This window comes from Sminthopsis crassicaudata, chromosome 1 (genome assembly GCF_048593235.1).
Source record: "Sminthopsis crassicaudata isolate SCR6 chromosome 1, ASM4859323v1, whole genome shotgun sequence".
Lineage (NCBI taxonomy): Eukaryota > Metazoa > Chordata > Mammalia > Dasyuromorphia > Dasyuridae > Sminthopsis > Sminthopsis crassicaudata.
This window is the reverse complement of record NC_133617.1, coordinates 512799307-512816077: the sequence shown is the minus strand read 5'-3', so window position 1 is coordinate 512816077 and position 16771 is coordinate 512799307. Positions and strand designations below refer to the sequence as shown.

The following is a 16771-nucleotide window of genomic DNA, read 5'->3' as shown; positions in this document are numbered from 1 at the left end:
CACTCCCCATTGTTCACCAAATATGTTATAGATTCTGAAATTCAAGAAACCTCCATTATCTAGCTGACATCTTAGTTCTTGCTATGTGTGTTTGAGATATATTGTTCTTCAGCTAAATTCTCCTTTTTCCATGCCCTTTCTTATGCTAATATCTTTTTGAAATTAAATCTACCTCTTCTATCCTTCATTTATGCCAGTTGAAATCCCTACCTACCTTTAAGGTTCAAATCTGATATGAAATCTCCCATTAAATCTACTATTTCCTTAACATCTAGCACATTATATTTCTGGCCTTCCTTGACTTAAATATACAAATCTAGTGGTTTTCAAATAGCACCATATAATATAAAATTGAGGGTTCAGTTTTATTATTAATGGGAAAATATTAGAAATGCTTTTGTGAGAAAAGATTAGTATAATACTTTCATGTAGTTATTTGTCAGTACATTTTTGAAACAGTTTAAGAAATCCGGTGGTACATATTGCGAATAACCATGTAGTAATAACTCCCCCCTCCCTTCCCCCCCCCTTTTTAAGATTAGGAATTCCTTTTGCTCTACCCCCTCACTTTCTCAGTACCCCTTAGTTAAATATACTTCTGATGAATCAAGTTAATGTGGAAGCAGCTGCTACTATGTTGATTTTTTTCCCCCCTCTTTGGGAAGAGTTTGTTAAATAATTTATTTTGTGATATTAAATGTAGGTAATTTGTATTACTCCTGGGTGGCAATGAACTGTTCCTATCAGAAAGCGTAATACTTTATAATTGAGATAGTTACTGTCCTCCTGGAATTTATAACGTATAATAGTGGAGTTAAAACATTCAGAAAATGTGCTGTGCTTACTTTCCCTTAGACTATTAGCTCCTTGAGACCAAGGACGGGGTTGGGATTTTTTTTTTGGGGGGTGGGAATCAGGTAGAGGGGGAGTTTGCCCTTTTTTTATATTCACATTGTCTGGCACATAGTAGGCATTTAATAAATGTTTACTGATTGACTTTTATATAAGAATGTGCCTAACAATAGAAGCCTATGTGCCTATTTCTCATTATTTCTTCTGGAAAATAGTCCTTTCTTCCTCCACTTTTTTGTTGCACAGAATGAAGCAAACATGAGGCTTAGAACAAGGTATATTGAAAACCTACAGATGAATTAAAGATAGATTATTATATTAAAGTAAAACTAAGGATCCTCTTCCTTAAATGTGGGAGGGGAAAGAAACTAGAAATATTATATAATAGGAATCTTCTCATCCTGACAAGATTATAATTTAGTTCTAGAAGGTTTAAATTGTTTCCTGTAGTTCTATTCTTTGTCCTTTACTTTGTTTTTGAAAAATATTTCAGTATGGTCCTTCTATTATGACATTTCCCTTTGTAAGATTCTAATTGAGTATGTTAGGTTACTTATTAGTTTGGTTTCTTACCCTAAGAAATAGTTCTATTTACTCTGAATAAATAAACTTGTGTGGGGAAGGTAAGGGTAAAGTATTTTTCTCTTATGATAACATAGCTATTTGTCTTGTGTCTTTATTATTGTTTTCAATTTTATGGCTCTTTGAAGACTAATTCACTTCTTAACTGTAATTTGTGATGCCTGTCAATCACAATCGTTACATTAAGGATCTCATCTCTCAGCTTTATATTCATATCATAGCAGCTTTGAGTTTGTTATATTGTTGATGGCCTTAGTCATTGGAACAATTATGTATTTTGCCATTAGAATTCTGACACAGAGGCTTGGAATTTATACTGCCTGCCTACATGTTAAATTTCTGTTCCTCGTAGTTAATAAGTTTTGTTTTTATCTGATAGCATTTTGCTTGCTGAGTCTTGCCCGGATCATATAAAAATTTTTTTAGGGTACCATTTTGTGAATTTTTAAGAAGTTAATTGAATTAGCATCTTACAATATACTTTTAATTATTCTTAAATAATACAGTATTCATTTTTATATAATATTTGCTGATCAAATAAATTATTATTCACGCTCAAGGAAGCTCTGCCTCCAGGATTTCCTTTTAAATATATAGTTAAATTATTTATTAAATTAATTTGTGTTTTTTCTTATACTGTCCCTATAGTTTTAAAAATAATTTTTACTTGTCTTCTTTTCCTTCTTATGCAGAATGGACATGGTGGTGTTCGAACTCAGCAAACTTTAGACAGTAAGTATATAGAATGCTTTTTCTAATTCCTAATTTCTCAGGACTGCTACACAGATTGACTTAAAGGCTAATAATCATTTGATTCATAATATGGATTTATAATCCTAGAATATGCGCTCTGTAGTATCTTTTCTGTGATTCTTTCCATTGTGAGAGTTAATCTAGAAAGAGATGAACTTTTTATATTAGTTGAAAGGTCAAGAAGATGTTTACTGATTTCTTAAAAAGGTGAGGAATATATTAGGAGCCTTTGAACATAATTATTTGGACTTGGTTGTTAGTAATTATTTTCTTCTGGGTACTGGGGCCATTGCTTTCCACCCAAAAACAAGGATTTGAAAAAGTAAGAAGGTGCTGTCTTCCTTGACTGCTCTGACATGTGTGGATCTTCCAAGATGTATCAAGTAACTCCCAATTACTTTTATTGATTCTTGTGGTCATAAATGATAGTACCCTAAGCAATCTAGAAAATATTGCCAAATATTTTTAAAAGGCTTGGTGAAGAAGTTGAAAATCTTAAAGGATCTTGTAGAATTTTCAGGATTTGAATTCTGGTCTTCCTGACTTGAAGCGCTCTCTCTATCTCTGTCTCTCTCTCTCTCTCTCCTCTCTCTCTCTCTCTCTGTCTCTCTCTGTCTCTCTCTTTTGGGGGGGGGGGGGGCTTGAGACAGTTGGGGTTAAGTGACTTGCCCAGGGTCACACAACTAGGAACTGTTAAAAGTGTCTGAGAACAGATTTGAACTCAGGTCATCCTGACTTCAGGGCTGGTATTCTATCCACTGTTCCACCTAGCTGCCCTAGGCTAGTACTCTTGTCTGTTGCACTACGCTGCTATCTCTGCAGATAATTTATAAACTGAGAAAATGGATGAATTAAGAAGATACTTCACAAACCTAGCACTGAAGGATTTGTAAAGGAGGGCTTCAGTTATTAGGACATCTGGCAAAGTATGCTGTTTGCTTAAAGCTATTAATAATGTCTTGCTGTAATGCTGGAATATCTGCCTTCTACCCTAGGTTTAAGGAAAACAGATTTCTCATTGTGCAGAAAACTACTAGGTAGGATCTGATAACCTAAAATTCTACAGGGGAAGGTTGAGAAACAATTATAAATTAATATTTGAGACAAAGAAAGAAACAACTAGTATTTTAAAGTGGCCTATGTTAATGAACAAGGGTCTTATTGACAGATTTTTAAATTCTATTTAGAAGATGAAAAAGAAAGAACAAGCAATGGATGGAAACAAAAACTGCCATAAAACTGATGTCAGAGTGCTAAAATTCATAGTGAGCTAAGGCTGATAAAAAAAATTAAAGAGAAGCAAAAATGGATGTGAAGTTTTTGTTTGTTTTTTTCTGAGAAGGGATTGTTTGTGGGGTTTTTTAAGCTATGTTAGAAATAAGAACAATTAGAAAAGGAGATGGAACTGCTGCTCAGGGGTGGATAAAAGGATAACAAGAGAAATTGGTTTGTAAAGGAAAGAAAAATGCTTACTTGGAATCTGATAAAGGAAGAAGAAGATAAAAGAACACCTAGATGTTGGTATTATTTTTATTTTTTAATTTCTTGTTTATTTTTGCAATTCTTTTTTTTATAGTTTTTTTTATTTTCAAAATGTAGAGATAGTTTTCAACATTTACCCATGCAAAATCTTGTGTTTTAAATTTTTCTTCCTCCTTTTCTTCACCTTTCCCTCTAGACAGCAAAGATTGCAATATATTTGACATTTATTTTTTAAAAACAATTGAACTTGGGCCAGCTAGGTGAACACTTCCTAGCTGTATGACTCCTCGGTAAGTAACTTAACCCCAGTTGCCTTGGCAAAAAAAAAAAAAAAAAAAAAAATTGACGTTAAGTTCTTTTCCTCCAGTCTCCATTTTACCCATTGAGAAAGCAAGTAATATATCATTTATGTGAAATCATAACAAATATTACCATATTAGCCACGTGGAAAGAAAATAAAGAAAAAATAAAATGAAAAAAATTATACTTCATTTTATAGTCATCAGTTCTCTTGAGGTTGGATAGCATTTTTCACCGTGAGTCTTTAGAATTGTCTTGTAACTTTGTATTTGTTCAGAGTAGCTAAGTCTTTTACAGTTGATCTTCCTTTTATATATAATATTGCTTTTACTGTGTAAATATTCTCCAGGTTTTGCTCACTTTACTTTGTATCAGTTCAGGTGGATCTTCCCAGATTTTTCTGAAAACCCTCCTCATTATTGATAAAAGCATAAAAGTATTTCATCACAACTAAAGTGTAGATAACTTTGATTTCTTCTGAAAACTGCCAGTTTTTCAGTTTATTTACCATTTATCAATTGGTAATGGCTCATACTTGGCTCAGCTTCCTTTATATTTGAGAGATAAGGCCACTATCAGAGAAATTTGTTTTTAATTTAATTTAACTCGCAGTTTTTTGTCTTCTAACCTGCATTGGCTTTGTTTGTGCAAAAACGTTCTGATTTAATGTAGCCAAAATTAACTCCTGTGATCCCCTCTATCTCTTGTTGGTCATAAGGCCTTGTTCATTAATATAGGCCACTTTAAAATACTAGTTGTTTCTTTCTTTGTCTCAAATATTAATTTATAATTGTTTCTCAACCTTCCCCTGTAGAATTTTAGGTTATCAGATCCTACCTAGTAGTTTTCTGCACAATGAGAAATCTGTTTTCCTTAAACCTAGGGTAGAAGGCAGATATTCCAGCATTACAGCAAGACATTATTAATAGCTTTAAGCAAACAGCATACTTTGCCAGATGTCCTAATAACTGAAGCCCTCCTTTACAAATCCTTCAGTGCTAGGTTTGTGTAATTTATAAACTGAGAAAATGGATGAATTAAGAAGATACTTTATTCATAGCTATCCAGTAGGTAAATTTTTTCATAGTCTCCTTTGCTGAAAATACTGCCCATTATGTCTAACTCATGTTATCTAGTTTGATCTTATCTTTTTATATTTTATGAGATGGTGGTCTTTACCTAGTTTTCTGCCAATCTGCTTTCTAGTTTTCCAAAGGAATTTTTGTCCCAAAAGCTTGCATTTTTTTGTGTTTATCAAACATTAGATTATTGCTGTATATTTGTTCCACTGATCTACCACTGTATTTTTTAGCCATTATTTGGATTGTTTTGATGATTACCTCTTTAGCACTATCAAATCATGAGCTCTGTTTACTCTGAAAGAGGAAGGCTACCTCTCTTCGCATATCTAGACATTTTGATGTACCTTGATTCAGATGAACTCTTGCAGTTTGATGCTAAAAGTGGAATATGGGATTTCTCAGCCTTTGGCACAGTGATAAGTGACAGATGGTGGAGAGCGAAATAGGGTCTTGCAGTATTAAAGACAAAAGTCAAAAAGGTCCCAATTTAAAAAGAAAAAAAATCCCTGGCGTAGAGTGAATTTTCTAAGTTCTAGGTTAAAAAGAGTAACTTCTTAGTTATTACCTTTCAATACCAAGACTTCACAGATTTTGTAAATGAGCAATTAACCTTATAGTCTCTTCTTCAAACTGCATTCTATTACTAGGTTTGTGTGGGTTTAAAATGTCTAGTACAAATATTTATTAGTCTGCTAAAGTGCAGTTTGGATAACTGCATCAGTATGTCTTTTCAGACTTGTAGTTTTACAGAGAAATAAGTGATAACCTAGGGTTATTCTCAAAGAGTTTGCCAAGAGTTTGCCTAGGTATTCAATGAAATCTTTTTTTTTTTTTTTTTTTTTTTTTTTTTTTTTTTTTTTTTAAATTTTCCTTTTTTCCCCTGAGGCTGGGGTTAAGTGACTTGCCTAGAGTCACACAGCTAAGAAGTGTTAAGTGTCTGAGACCAGATTTGAACTAAGCATGCACTAAGGTGAAAACTTATCAGAATTTGAACTCATAGAGTGTAAAAAAAAAGTTTCAGAATTCCTGAGCTATGTAACATACTATGAAATGAATTGATCACATTCCCAGAAGTTATTGTAAGGTTTTTCCAGTTTTCTCATATTACCTTTTCCTTAGTTTTTATTATTTCTTCATTGTTCATAAGCTAAGGTAACTGTACTTATTGCATCATTGTTTGTATTGTCAGAGTCACCTACTTTCCCTACAATTCTGGCAAAGCTTTCGTTAAAAGTTGGTTCCTCTATGAGAGCAACTAATTTTTCTCCCTTGTCAGCAGGGAAATAAAATGAAAGCATTATTTATTTGTTCAAGCGAATTTTTTTTTAATGCCCAGGTCAACTAAAATTTGTCTTGCCTGTACTTTCCTGCTTCTCATATGAGATATCTGGCATTTGTGCTATTTTCTTCTTCCTCCTTTTAACCTCTGTTCTCCCTTTTTTCTCTTGTTTCCAAAGAAGTCAGAAAAATACCTGAATTTCTTCATATAATACACTTGATATATGGATTTGGCATCAGTATTTTTGAGTTTTATATATGAGATACTGTGTGTGATTATAGGAAATTTATTTGAACTTCCTTCATTACCTGTTATAAAGTGGTACTGATCTTTTCAGGCTTATTGAAATCGTAATGTTCTTTTCAGCCTTTTAATAAGTGTGAGATAAGTTAAAATAACCATATGTTTTATTTATGTTTTCTTTTTAAGGCATTTTGTAATCTCCCTTCCTTGCAATAATTTTTTAAATTAAATAGGTTAATTTTGCTTTGTGCATTAGATTCTTTAATTCATTGAACATATTTTAAATTCTTTGTGCCATATGGGACATATAAAGATGAATAAGGGTTAATCTTTGCCTTCAAAAAGTATATAAGCTCATGATAATTTCTAAAGCACATAAGTAATACATTAAATAACAAGTGAAACAAGCATTATAATTCTGGAGATTGTATGAAAAGTTTGGAGTAGATTTCAAGAATTAGGTGGCATTGAGGTTGTTCGTGTGTGTATTACACAGACATACATACATCCTGGGAGATAGGGTAGGGAATTCTAAAAAAAAAAAAAAAAAAAAGATGCATCCCCAGCTACAGATCTTACATTTGACAGGTTTTTGTCAGGCAATAGTAAAGATGAAATTTTGGGAAAGTAGCTTGATTAAGCTTGTAATCTTAATGTCTGATTAAGGAATTTGGGTTTTATTTGGCAGGCAGTGGAGGAAACATTTGAAGGGATTTTTTGCAGAAAAATAGCATTTTCATAAATTTACTTCAAGAAAAGATGTGTAACAATCTACTTGAAGCTATTTCAGTATTTCAAATGACATGAGCAACGGCTTGATGTGGAATGATGGCAGTGGAAATTGAGGGGTGTAATGGGGCCAGAACTTGAAACAAGGTGCTAACTCAGTGGAATTGATAGAGACAATGGTTATTTAGCATAGTGCTTAACAGTTCTTTAGTTCAGTACATGTACTTAATACTTTACTGAATACTATACTTCTACAAGATTCACACCTTTGATTAGAAAGGATATAAACTCCAACAAACTCAGCCAGAATCAGAACTAGGGAAGACAGAGACTATGGTGGTGGTCCTCCTGCCTCCCACACAGAAACCAAGACATGTTCAGGAGGATGTCAAGAAGCTGGCAGAAGCATAGAAGACAAAAGACTGGCAGCAGGAGCTTAAGGTCTTGGAACTAAGAGAGATAGGCCTCTAAAAAAGCTAACCGGGCCCCAGGAAAAGAGACAAGACTTAGAAAGGGACAATAAATGATTTGGACTTTAACCCCTGGCTACTCTATGGTGATTACTGAACTGAAAAGAAGGCTGCTCCCAGAGAATCCCAAGAAAATCCCAACAAGAGAACATTACATTTTAAAGAGAATATTACAGAGGAGCTCACACTTTTCTTTGTATCTGACTCTTTGTCAGATACATTTGATGTTTACTAGGCAAAGATACTGGAATAGTTTAGTCTTTCCTTATCTTGCTCATATTTACAGGAAACCAAGGGAAACAGAGTTCATTAAGTGACTGACCCAGTATTAAGTATGCTGAGGTTAGATTTAAAGTCAAGCTTGGCACTCTATCCACCTTGTCACCTAGCTGCCCAAGTGAGGCACAAATAGATGAAAAGTTATTGTTGGACCTGACAGTTGTTATATGCTGTCTTGTGTTGAGACTGAGAAACTAGTTCTATTAAAAGCCCACTGTTTAACAGTTAATAGTTATCTAGAAAGAATCCATTGTATAGCAAAATCTCCTTATAGGAGCCTTCTAAAAAGTCCTTTTATTATCATGATTCCAATTGTGGTGTTGGCACAGATGTACTACTACCTACTTACACACTGACCTCGGGATGACATTTACTTTATGTCGCCAGCATTCTCCATATTTTTCGAACCAAATTCCTGCATTCTGGTGGCACATTGTAGAGTTATACAAATTATCATGCTATTTATACCCTCTCACTACCATGAAACAAAAACTAAGGAAATTGAAGATTGTGTAAACTCTCTGTGTGTTTCCCAATTTTATATAGTTTGTGGACTACATTCAAACTTGCTCTGAAGAATAGTATTAATTGTAGATGGTACCAATAGAATCTATAAAATTGGAAGTATTCAATTTGTGATTTCTATACTTCAGAATAATAAACCAATAAAATATTTTGGAACCAGTGTAATAGACTAATTAAAATTCAAAACAAAATTATTTGACTCCTTATCTGCATTAAACAAAATTGAATCATAGAGAATTCAGTTTAATCAAAAGTATATTGTGAATAATACCTCCTTAAAAAGAATGCCATTATCCTTCTGATTATGTGGTTCCAGGTTTAGCTCTTTAGCACAGACATATTAATAATAAAGTACAGATTTACCAAACTTAAAAAACTGAGATTCTTTAAGAAGCCTCAGAGGTAATCTTGCCTAATTCTTTCATTTTCTAACCATGAAACTGAGAACCCAGAGAAGTGAAGGTTCTATGAGTAAACCTTTGGAAAGCTAGGTCTTTCTTCACTGCATCATACTGATTCTCCAGCTTTTTCCGTTATAAATGGTATGTACTGCATCTGTTCTTAGTGTCCATAGAAAGAGCTGCTAGAATACTTGACCAGCTCCTATTGACTTTTTGCCTATAGAGAATAATTTTTAAATACCAGTAGCAAATAGGGAACTCTAATTTGCCATCACAGAGCTAGGTAAACACTAGTAATACTGATCTAATCTATAATGCTTTATGATTTACACAGTACTTTCCATCAACTTTTCTCATTTGCTTCTCACAACAGTTATATTTTATAATCAAAGAAATTGAGATATTCTTGATGTCATCTTCTGCTATCCTATTTCACTATCTTTTTTTACTGCAATTCTAACCTATTCAGATGGAAGTCTCTTCCATCCTTTTAATTTAAAAAAACAAAAACAAAACCCTCTCTGCCTCCCCACTGGAATGTATGTACCTTCTTCATTAATCGTTGCTTTACATATTTTTTTCCCTAAGCCAAACTTCTTGAGAAATCCATCCATATTAAGTTCTTCCTCCAAACTTCACTTGAAACTTTCTGTAGTCTGGCTTCCAGCTTTCATCACTTTATAAAGTTACTTTCTCCAAAGTTATTAATATTCTCTTAATTGCCAAATCACTTGGTTCCTTTTCTGTTTGTGACATTTGACGACATTTTTAACTACCTTTTTCTGAATATCACTCCTCTGAGTTTTAAGTTTTCCTACTTGTCTAAACCCTCCTACAACTTCTGCTGGATCTTCTTTCTTTTTCATACCCAATAACTAGGTTTTTGTGACATTGCTTCTGGTTTTCCTCCTAACTTGATTATTCCTCAGGCTCCTATTAGATTTTCAGCTGTGTCACATCCAAGACCCTGCTTCTTTTTTTTTTTTTTTTTTCCCTCTTTTATTTGATAATCCCATCTGCTTCCATGGATTCATTTACTATCTTTATGCAAATGACTTCAACCAGTTTCTGAGATTTGTTGTTACCTTAGACATTTCAAATTGAATATCTGAAAGGCCTTAAACTGAACATGCTCTTTCTCCATCCCTCTAATAAATTTCTCAATTATTGGCACTTTCCAGTCCCTCAGATTCCCAATTTTAGAGCTGTCCTCTATTTTTCACTCTCACCTCATATATTTAGATAATCAGTTGCAAAATCTGGCATTTCCCCTTCTCTCCCCACCCCGTTTCTTGTATTCTTTTATATTACCTTCATACAGCTCACATCACTTTTATCTCCCTCTGCCCACCCCCATCTTCACCCTTTACTGCCTTTTATCTGTATTAATGAAGTCTTTCTCTACACTAACCCATCTTCCATGAACCTGCCAAAGTAATTTTTCTATAATATAGATTAAACAGGTGATTGTCTTTTCAAATTCTGACCTTAATGTCTTTCAAAATAAGTAGATACTCGTCTATTTGGAATTGAAACTTTTTCATTTTAACTTTCCATCCTTCTTACCTTCCATCTCTCTACCTTTTGTCCAGCCACACTGGCCTCCTTCCTTGTTTCTCATCATCATTCCTTTTCTTTGGGGGGGAACATATTTCTAGATTGTTCTTTCCTTATCTCTGATTTCTTAGACTTTAACTCAAGCTCCAGTGTTTCCAGACCATCCCCCTACTAGTTGCTCATTCCTCCCCCTAACATTACTTTGTATTGACTCCACTTGGATCTTCTGTATACCCATCCATATATGTGTGGTCTCCCCTATTAAAATGTGACCTTTAAAGGAGAGATGTTTTTGTTTTTTCTTTGTATCCACAATACTTATTATGATATCTGATATAGTAAACTGATAAAGTATAGGTTACAATCAGGAATTGTCACAAACAGAATTTACCTCCCATGAGCTGCTGGATTTTTTTTTTTTAAACTTATCATACCAAAATACTTGGAGATAACATTCCAATAATGCTGTATTTGCAGAAATACGCACAGAACTTTACATGGAAATAAGAGAAAACATGTTTTACTTCATTAATTCCAAATCCTATCTCTTTTACTTTGTACTTCAGTGGCTGTCATGAAGTGTCCTTCATCTTCAGTTTCTTTTTCTTAAAATAAGAACACTAAGTGTTAATGTGATTCTTGTAAGGATCAAATTAAATATGTGCCAAACCCTCTGAAAACTGGCAAGTGCTTTGCAAATGACTGTTTTAGCTGTCAGTGATTGAGCCAACCTTAAGGAATAATATATGGTGGTACAACTAAATCTTTTAACATATTCCAATGTGAAAAGCTTTTTCAGTCTTATAAATAATTCAAAATTTTACTTGGTTTAAAAAAGACATCTTCTTGAAAAGAAGGCCTATGAGAGTAATCCTATTATAGAAGGTACTTTATGTGTGTTGATCTTGCTAACCTTAGAATATTTGAATTTAGCCCTTTTAATTACTCTTTAAATTGTTAGTTTCTCTAATGTGACTCTCCCTTTTGAATATCTTGACTTTAGCTTTGTGAAAAAGGTTGCAAATAAATTTAGATTGATTTTTTTTTACTATACAAATATATATTTCCAGTATCTACCATATACCTTTCTTACTTAAGGAATGCTAATTCCCATTTATAGACATTTAAAAATACTTTTATTTTACTTTGAAGCATACTTGAACACAATGTATGGGAAATTCTTATAATGCCATGCTAAATCTTGGGGGTGGGGAGGAGACGGCTAAGCTTAAGTTTAGGTGTCTGGCATTAATCATCAAAGTCAAGTTAGATGTCCAGGAAGTAAGATTAATAACGAAAAGAAGGCATAATGGATAGCTGATTTCAAAATTTAGAGACCTGCATTCATGTCTTTTTTTCAGATGCCTAGAACTATTAATCTTAGTTTAGATCCCAGGCAATTCTCAAACTACTTTGCAGAGCACTTGCTTAAATTATTTTTGTTTAATATAGTATCTCACTTGGAATTCCTTATACTACAGCTCTAATTCAATGTCTGTGAATTGTTTTAGTATTTTTAAATCATTTAATGAAAGACTATTTCCAGTCTTAGTGAATTTAATATGCATTTCACTTGAAAATACAGATATTAAAAGTTTTTGGATAATTCTGCTTTTGAGGGCTTTGAAGATCTTTCCCTAAAAGATTTCTTAATCTACTCTGTGGATTGAAATTAGAATACCTTGTAGTGTTGTAGATGCAGACATAGGTATGCCATCTGTTCTTTAGTAAAAGGTTTTTATTTTGACCCCAGAAAATGTTGGTTTTTCCCGTATATCATTAATTTATATAGAAAAGGCCTCAGTTAACAGTAAAGGATATCCATTTCCAATATTATTGTCACATTCTGTTAACTGTTTTAATTCCATATCATAAGTAATAGAAATGGAATTTTAAGGTGAAGTTCTCTATTTGCATGCAAGTTCATTTGTCATTGTTGAACTTAGCAGAATCCAATTCTTCAGTGGCTTTCTCTGCAACTTAAATAAACTTGTTGCAGCTACTTCATCTGTTACAGCACCGAAGACAACAGAAACCTCTTCCTCTCTCCCGACTCTGGGCTCTTTACCAAGCACAGCTTCTGGTACTACGCTTCTGCCTTCAGCAACCCCCCACACGGCCACACTGCCTTCCTTGCCGCAATCCAGTGACTTGTCCAGCGGCTCCCTTGCTCAGCTAAGCAGGTATAATGTAATAGATGGGCCTGGAGGAATGATTGGGTTGAAGTCTTAATAGAAAGCTCTTAGAAATTTGTTTCCAATAAAGAAATGATGTTTTTTTTGATGGTAGATTATTACAAAAAGTTATTTGGGTAAGGTTTTGCCTGGCTTATACCTTAACAGAAAAAAACAGACTCAATAAAATGAACTGCCTAATTTCCTCAGGCTTTCTTTAGAAAATTTAGAATTTCCACTGAAGAAAGACTTGTACTTGAAAAAAATGCTCTCATATTTTGGTAGATTTTAATAGATTCCATTTCCTCTTCAGCGTGATAATATTTTAAATTCAACCTAGAAATGATCTCTGCTTTGATTTCCACCAACTCAGTAGTATACAAATCGGTGCCGCCATATGCAACCTAAATTTATATATGTTCATCCTTATTTAGATTCAGGAAAAGAGTGATAATGAAATATGCAAAGACAGTGGTACCTACTTTGAAATATACTTTTGACTTGACTTTAAGGATCACTTTTGAGATTTAATCTTTTTATTAACAAGAAATGGATTTTGTGAGATGAAATGCTTGAAAAACTATGTCTCTTTCATACAGATAATCTCTTTCAGATATCTTTTTTGTCATGTTAAAACAGAAGAGTTGGTTTGAATCCTAAAATTTATGGTTACTTATTCAGATGGTAAACATGGTTTATTTGGTTGGCTACTTAATTGTAGTTCTTATAGTTAGTCATAATAAAATTTCTTGCCCTTTATAAGTACTAGTGGCTAGAGAATCTTAATTTTTTCTTTCTTAAAAAGTTACTCTTTGACTTTTTTTTCTGATTACCTTGTGAAAGAAATATAGACAAGTGCCATGTATAATTGACATCTTAACCTAAAAGAAAACAAAAAGGGTATAAGAACCAGAGGTTTTCACTGCTGGCACCAGCACCTGCTGATCTGCATCTGAGGATATGCCATTTATCTAGATGAGATGCAGAGATGCTATTGGTACTATAGTAGCTTTTAGAGTAAGGGAGTGAGTGCCCAGCATGTCATTTTCAAAACTGCCAGTGGCCACATGATATGCCCCCAAAACATCAGCTTCCCCAAGCAGTCATTATCAATAATGATCAACCTCAGTGAATATACTTAATTTTGTTTTGTAGTTCACTGTCCAGTCATCAAAACAACCTTTCCTCTGCATCATCAGCTCTGTCATCAAGTACATCACATACAGTAAGTGTCCTTTTTTTTTTTTTTTTTTTTTTCCTACCTAAGAATTGGTATATGTGCACACGTGCACATGCTCATGCTCATTGTATGTGAGACACACAATTGAAGGTAGCCTGTGATGTGTTTTGTTGTTGTTCTGTTTTTTTGCTGAGGCAGTTGGGGTTAAGTGACTTGCCTAGGTTTACACAGTTAGGAAGTGTTAAGTGTCTGAGGTCAGATTTGAACTCAGGTTCTCCTGACTTCAAGGCTGGTGCTTTATTCACTGCAGCATCTAGCTGCCCCATAACCTGTGTTTTTTAATAGAATTTCTGAAAGTTCTCAGATGTTAATAATTTTGGCCAGATTACATCAGTTAACCCCTCAAACTCTGAATTTAAGACAAAACAAAACATGAGGCTCATTCTGATTCCAAAAAGTCCTTTCTTAGTAGATTTCTTAAATTAATCTCATAATTAACTATTTTTAATTTAAGAGATTCATCATTGATGAATTTCAGTATTATTACATAGTAAAGAATAAAAAAAGAATACATATTGAGTTGTTACTGTTTATTAATTCTATTACTAATCACTCAACTTGATTTTCCTTCCCCTTTCTCCTTACAAAATTTTTTTATAATTTTATAATAGTCACACAAAACAAATCAATACATTGATAATATGAAAAATGTATGTTTCATTCTTTACCTCTATTCTCCATCACCTTTCTACCTAGAGATTGTTGGGAAAGTTTCATGTGTGTGTGTTTGGTATGCATGTATGTATTTATATAAGTTAGTGCAGCATCCCACTCCCAAGAATTTTGGGTGTTTGTTGAATGGGGTCTGTATTATAAGAAAACATTCAAATTTGGGGGGGGGGTTCCTAGCCATTTAAGTGAAATATGACATCCCTAAAAGATTTTGCAAATCAGCTACATTGTATAGTTGGGCCTTGCACTAATCAGTATCACTGAATGCTAGATGCTAAATGGATTTGGAATTAATCTAGGAATCATAGTGAAAATATTTCCTCATAATTTCTGGATTGGATTTTTAAGAGAATTTATCTCTTAGTTTGTCATGTTGTATTCATGAACCTATTTTGTTTTGTCAGCACGCCAGTGCTGAGAATGCATCTTCGCTTCAGCCCTCCACCACCTTCTCAGCTGCTTCAGCCTCTGCCACCAGCACCACCTCTTCAGTTGTCAGCATGGCCAACAGCATGAACACTACAAACAGCCTTGGTCTCAGCGTCACCAGCGTCTCTATGCCGAGTGCAACCACCAGGGCAGCTCCTTTAGTTTCTTCAGGTATTAGATGAACACTCTACTGCCTCTCCCTACAGTAACCAGACGGGTTAGCATCTTGACACTTTGGAGTGACCTTTGTAGGGGAAGAATACCACTCTTTTTCCAAATGATGACAGACTTGGCATTTTAATTCTTAGGGCTCTTTTTTTTTTTTTTTTACAAATACATCTGGAGAACCTTGAGAATTCATTCAAAGGGGAGTAGAAATAGGCATAGTAGTTAAGTCTTTGAGATGCAAGAAAGGTCCAGTTTTAACAAATGATAGCAGCTTTTTTCCATGTAGTTTTTAAGTTCTGTTGCCAGAATCCCTATAGCCACTCCTTATTCTATGATGAAAGGCTTCTTCTCCTGCTGTAACAAAAGGAAAATGCTCTAGTTGGTTGCTCTTGAGGATAGGAGTATAATGGACTTAGTTCTTATTGCACTGGTAGGCAGTTCTTTCCCAGGGTACATATTTAACTTAGTAGAACAAACTGTTGCTTAGCTGTGTCACTGAATATACAGTTCAGATTTGCCTAGCCTCATTTCCCCTTTGGCTTTTTTGTATGATAGAAATTTTGCCTATGTAAATAGTGTTCTCATAGGATAGAGGTTCTTAACCCAAGGTCTGGGAATTTGCTTTTTAAATAGTATTTCATATAATTGACTTCCTTTATCATCTTTTATGCATTTAAAAGCATTATTCTGAGAAGGGAGTCAAACTTGATCAGACTGTCAAAGAAAACCATGTCACAAAAGAAGGTTAAGATCCCCTATCTTCAAAAATGTGTTCAAGTGTTCTCAGACTGCTGGTAGCAGTAATGACTTTAAAGCTGATTTTTTTTTCCCCCACTCAATATGTATTTCCTGTACTCTCCCACTAGTACCCAAATTGTTCATGTACATGTCTTTCCATTGTGTGCTGCTCCATTCCCAAGCAAAAACATATATGATTCAAGCTTTTGTATATAGTTAGTACTATAGGACTTGCTTGATTGAGATTCTGTCTTATTGTGAATTTAGGGTTTATCACCGATGGACCAATAGAGTACTGTTGATAGTGTTTTCATTACTGCTTTACATGGTTTGGTGGTTTCTTTTTTGTTTTGTTTTGTTTTGTTTTTGCTTCTACAGGCAAAGCTCCCCCCAACTTACCCCAAGGTGTCCCACCCCTTCTCCATAACCAGTACATTGTGGGTCCTGGAGGACTCCTGCCTGCCTACCCAGTAAGCATCCTACTTGTACCTTGTCTCCTGCCTTTATTTGGTCAGTTTTGGGGGTGGAGGGGGAAAGGGGGTGGTTCCAGGCTCCCTGTCTTGATTTCTGGGATTGTAACAGGCACTTCATTTCCAGTCTTGCTCATGCTCCTTGTTTATAGGAAATTTGTCCCAAGTGCCATTTATTAGACATTAGCAGGTAAGGCATTGTATTGTGGGCAAGCCTACCTTATCCAGAGTTATGTGTATGATGTGCCCTACCCCCAGAAGCATAAGAGACTGCTTATTCCAGGAAGTTTTAAGTTGTCAGGGCCTCCTGAAGTTCAACAGTGCTCTAATTCTTCCCACCCCCTTG

At 34.3% G+C, this 16771-nt stretch overlaps 1 protein-coding gene across 14 annotated transcripts in view; it reads left to right on the top strand.

Annotated features, from left to right (window-relative positions):
• UBAP2 (ubiquitin associated protein 2) overlaps positions 1 to 16771 on the top strand; it is a 115132-nt gene that overhangs the window by 89088 nt on the left and 9273 nt on the right. For 12 of the 14 annotated variants that reach the window (XM_074281639.1, XM_074281640.1, XM_074281649.1 and 9 more), the window contains 5 exons: positions 2127 to 2166; positions 12534 to 12717; positions 13864 to 13933; positions 15025 to 15220; positions 16334 to 16425. In XM_074281639.1, coding sequence (XP_074137740.1) covers positions 2127 to 2166; positions 12534 to 12717; positions 13864 to 13933; positions 15025 to 15220; positions 16334 to 16425 — 582 coding nt within the window. The remainder of the gene's footprint in view (positions 1 to 2126; positions 2167 to 12533; positions 12718 to 13863; positions 13934 to 15024; positions 15221 to 16333; positions 16426 to 16771) is intronic. The other 2 variants (XM_074281650.1, XM_074281645.1) reach the window with 1 other exon arrangement.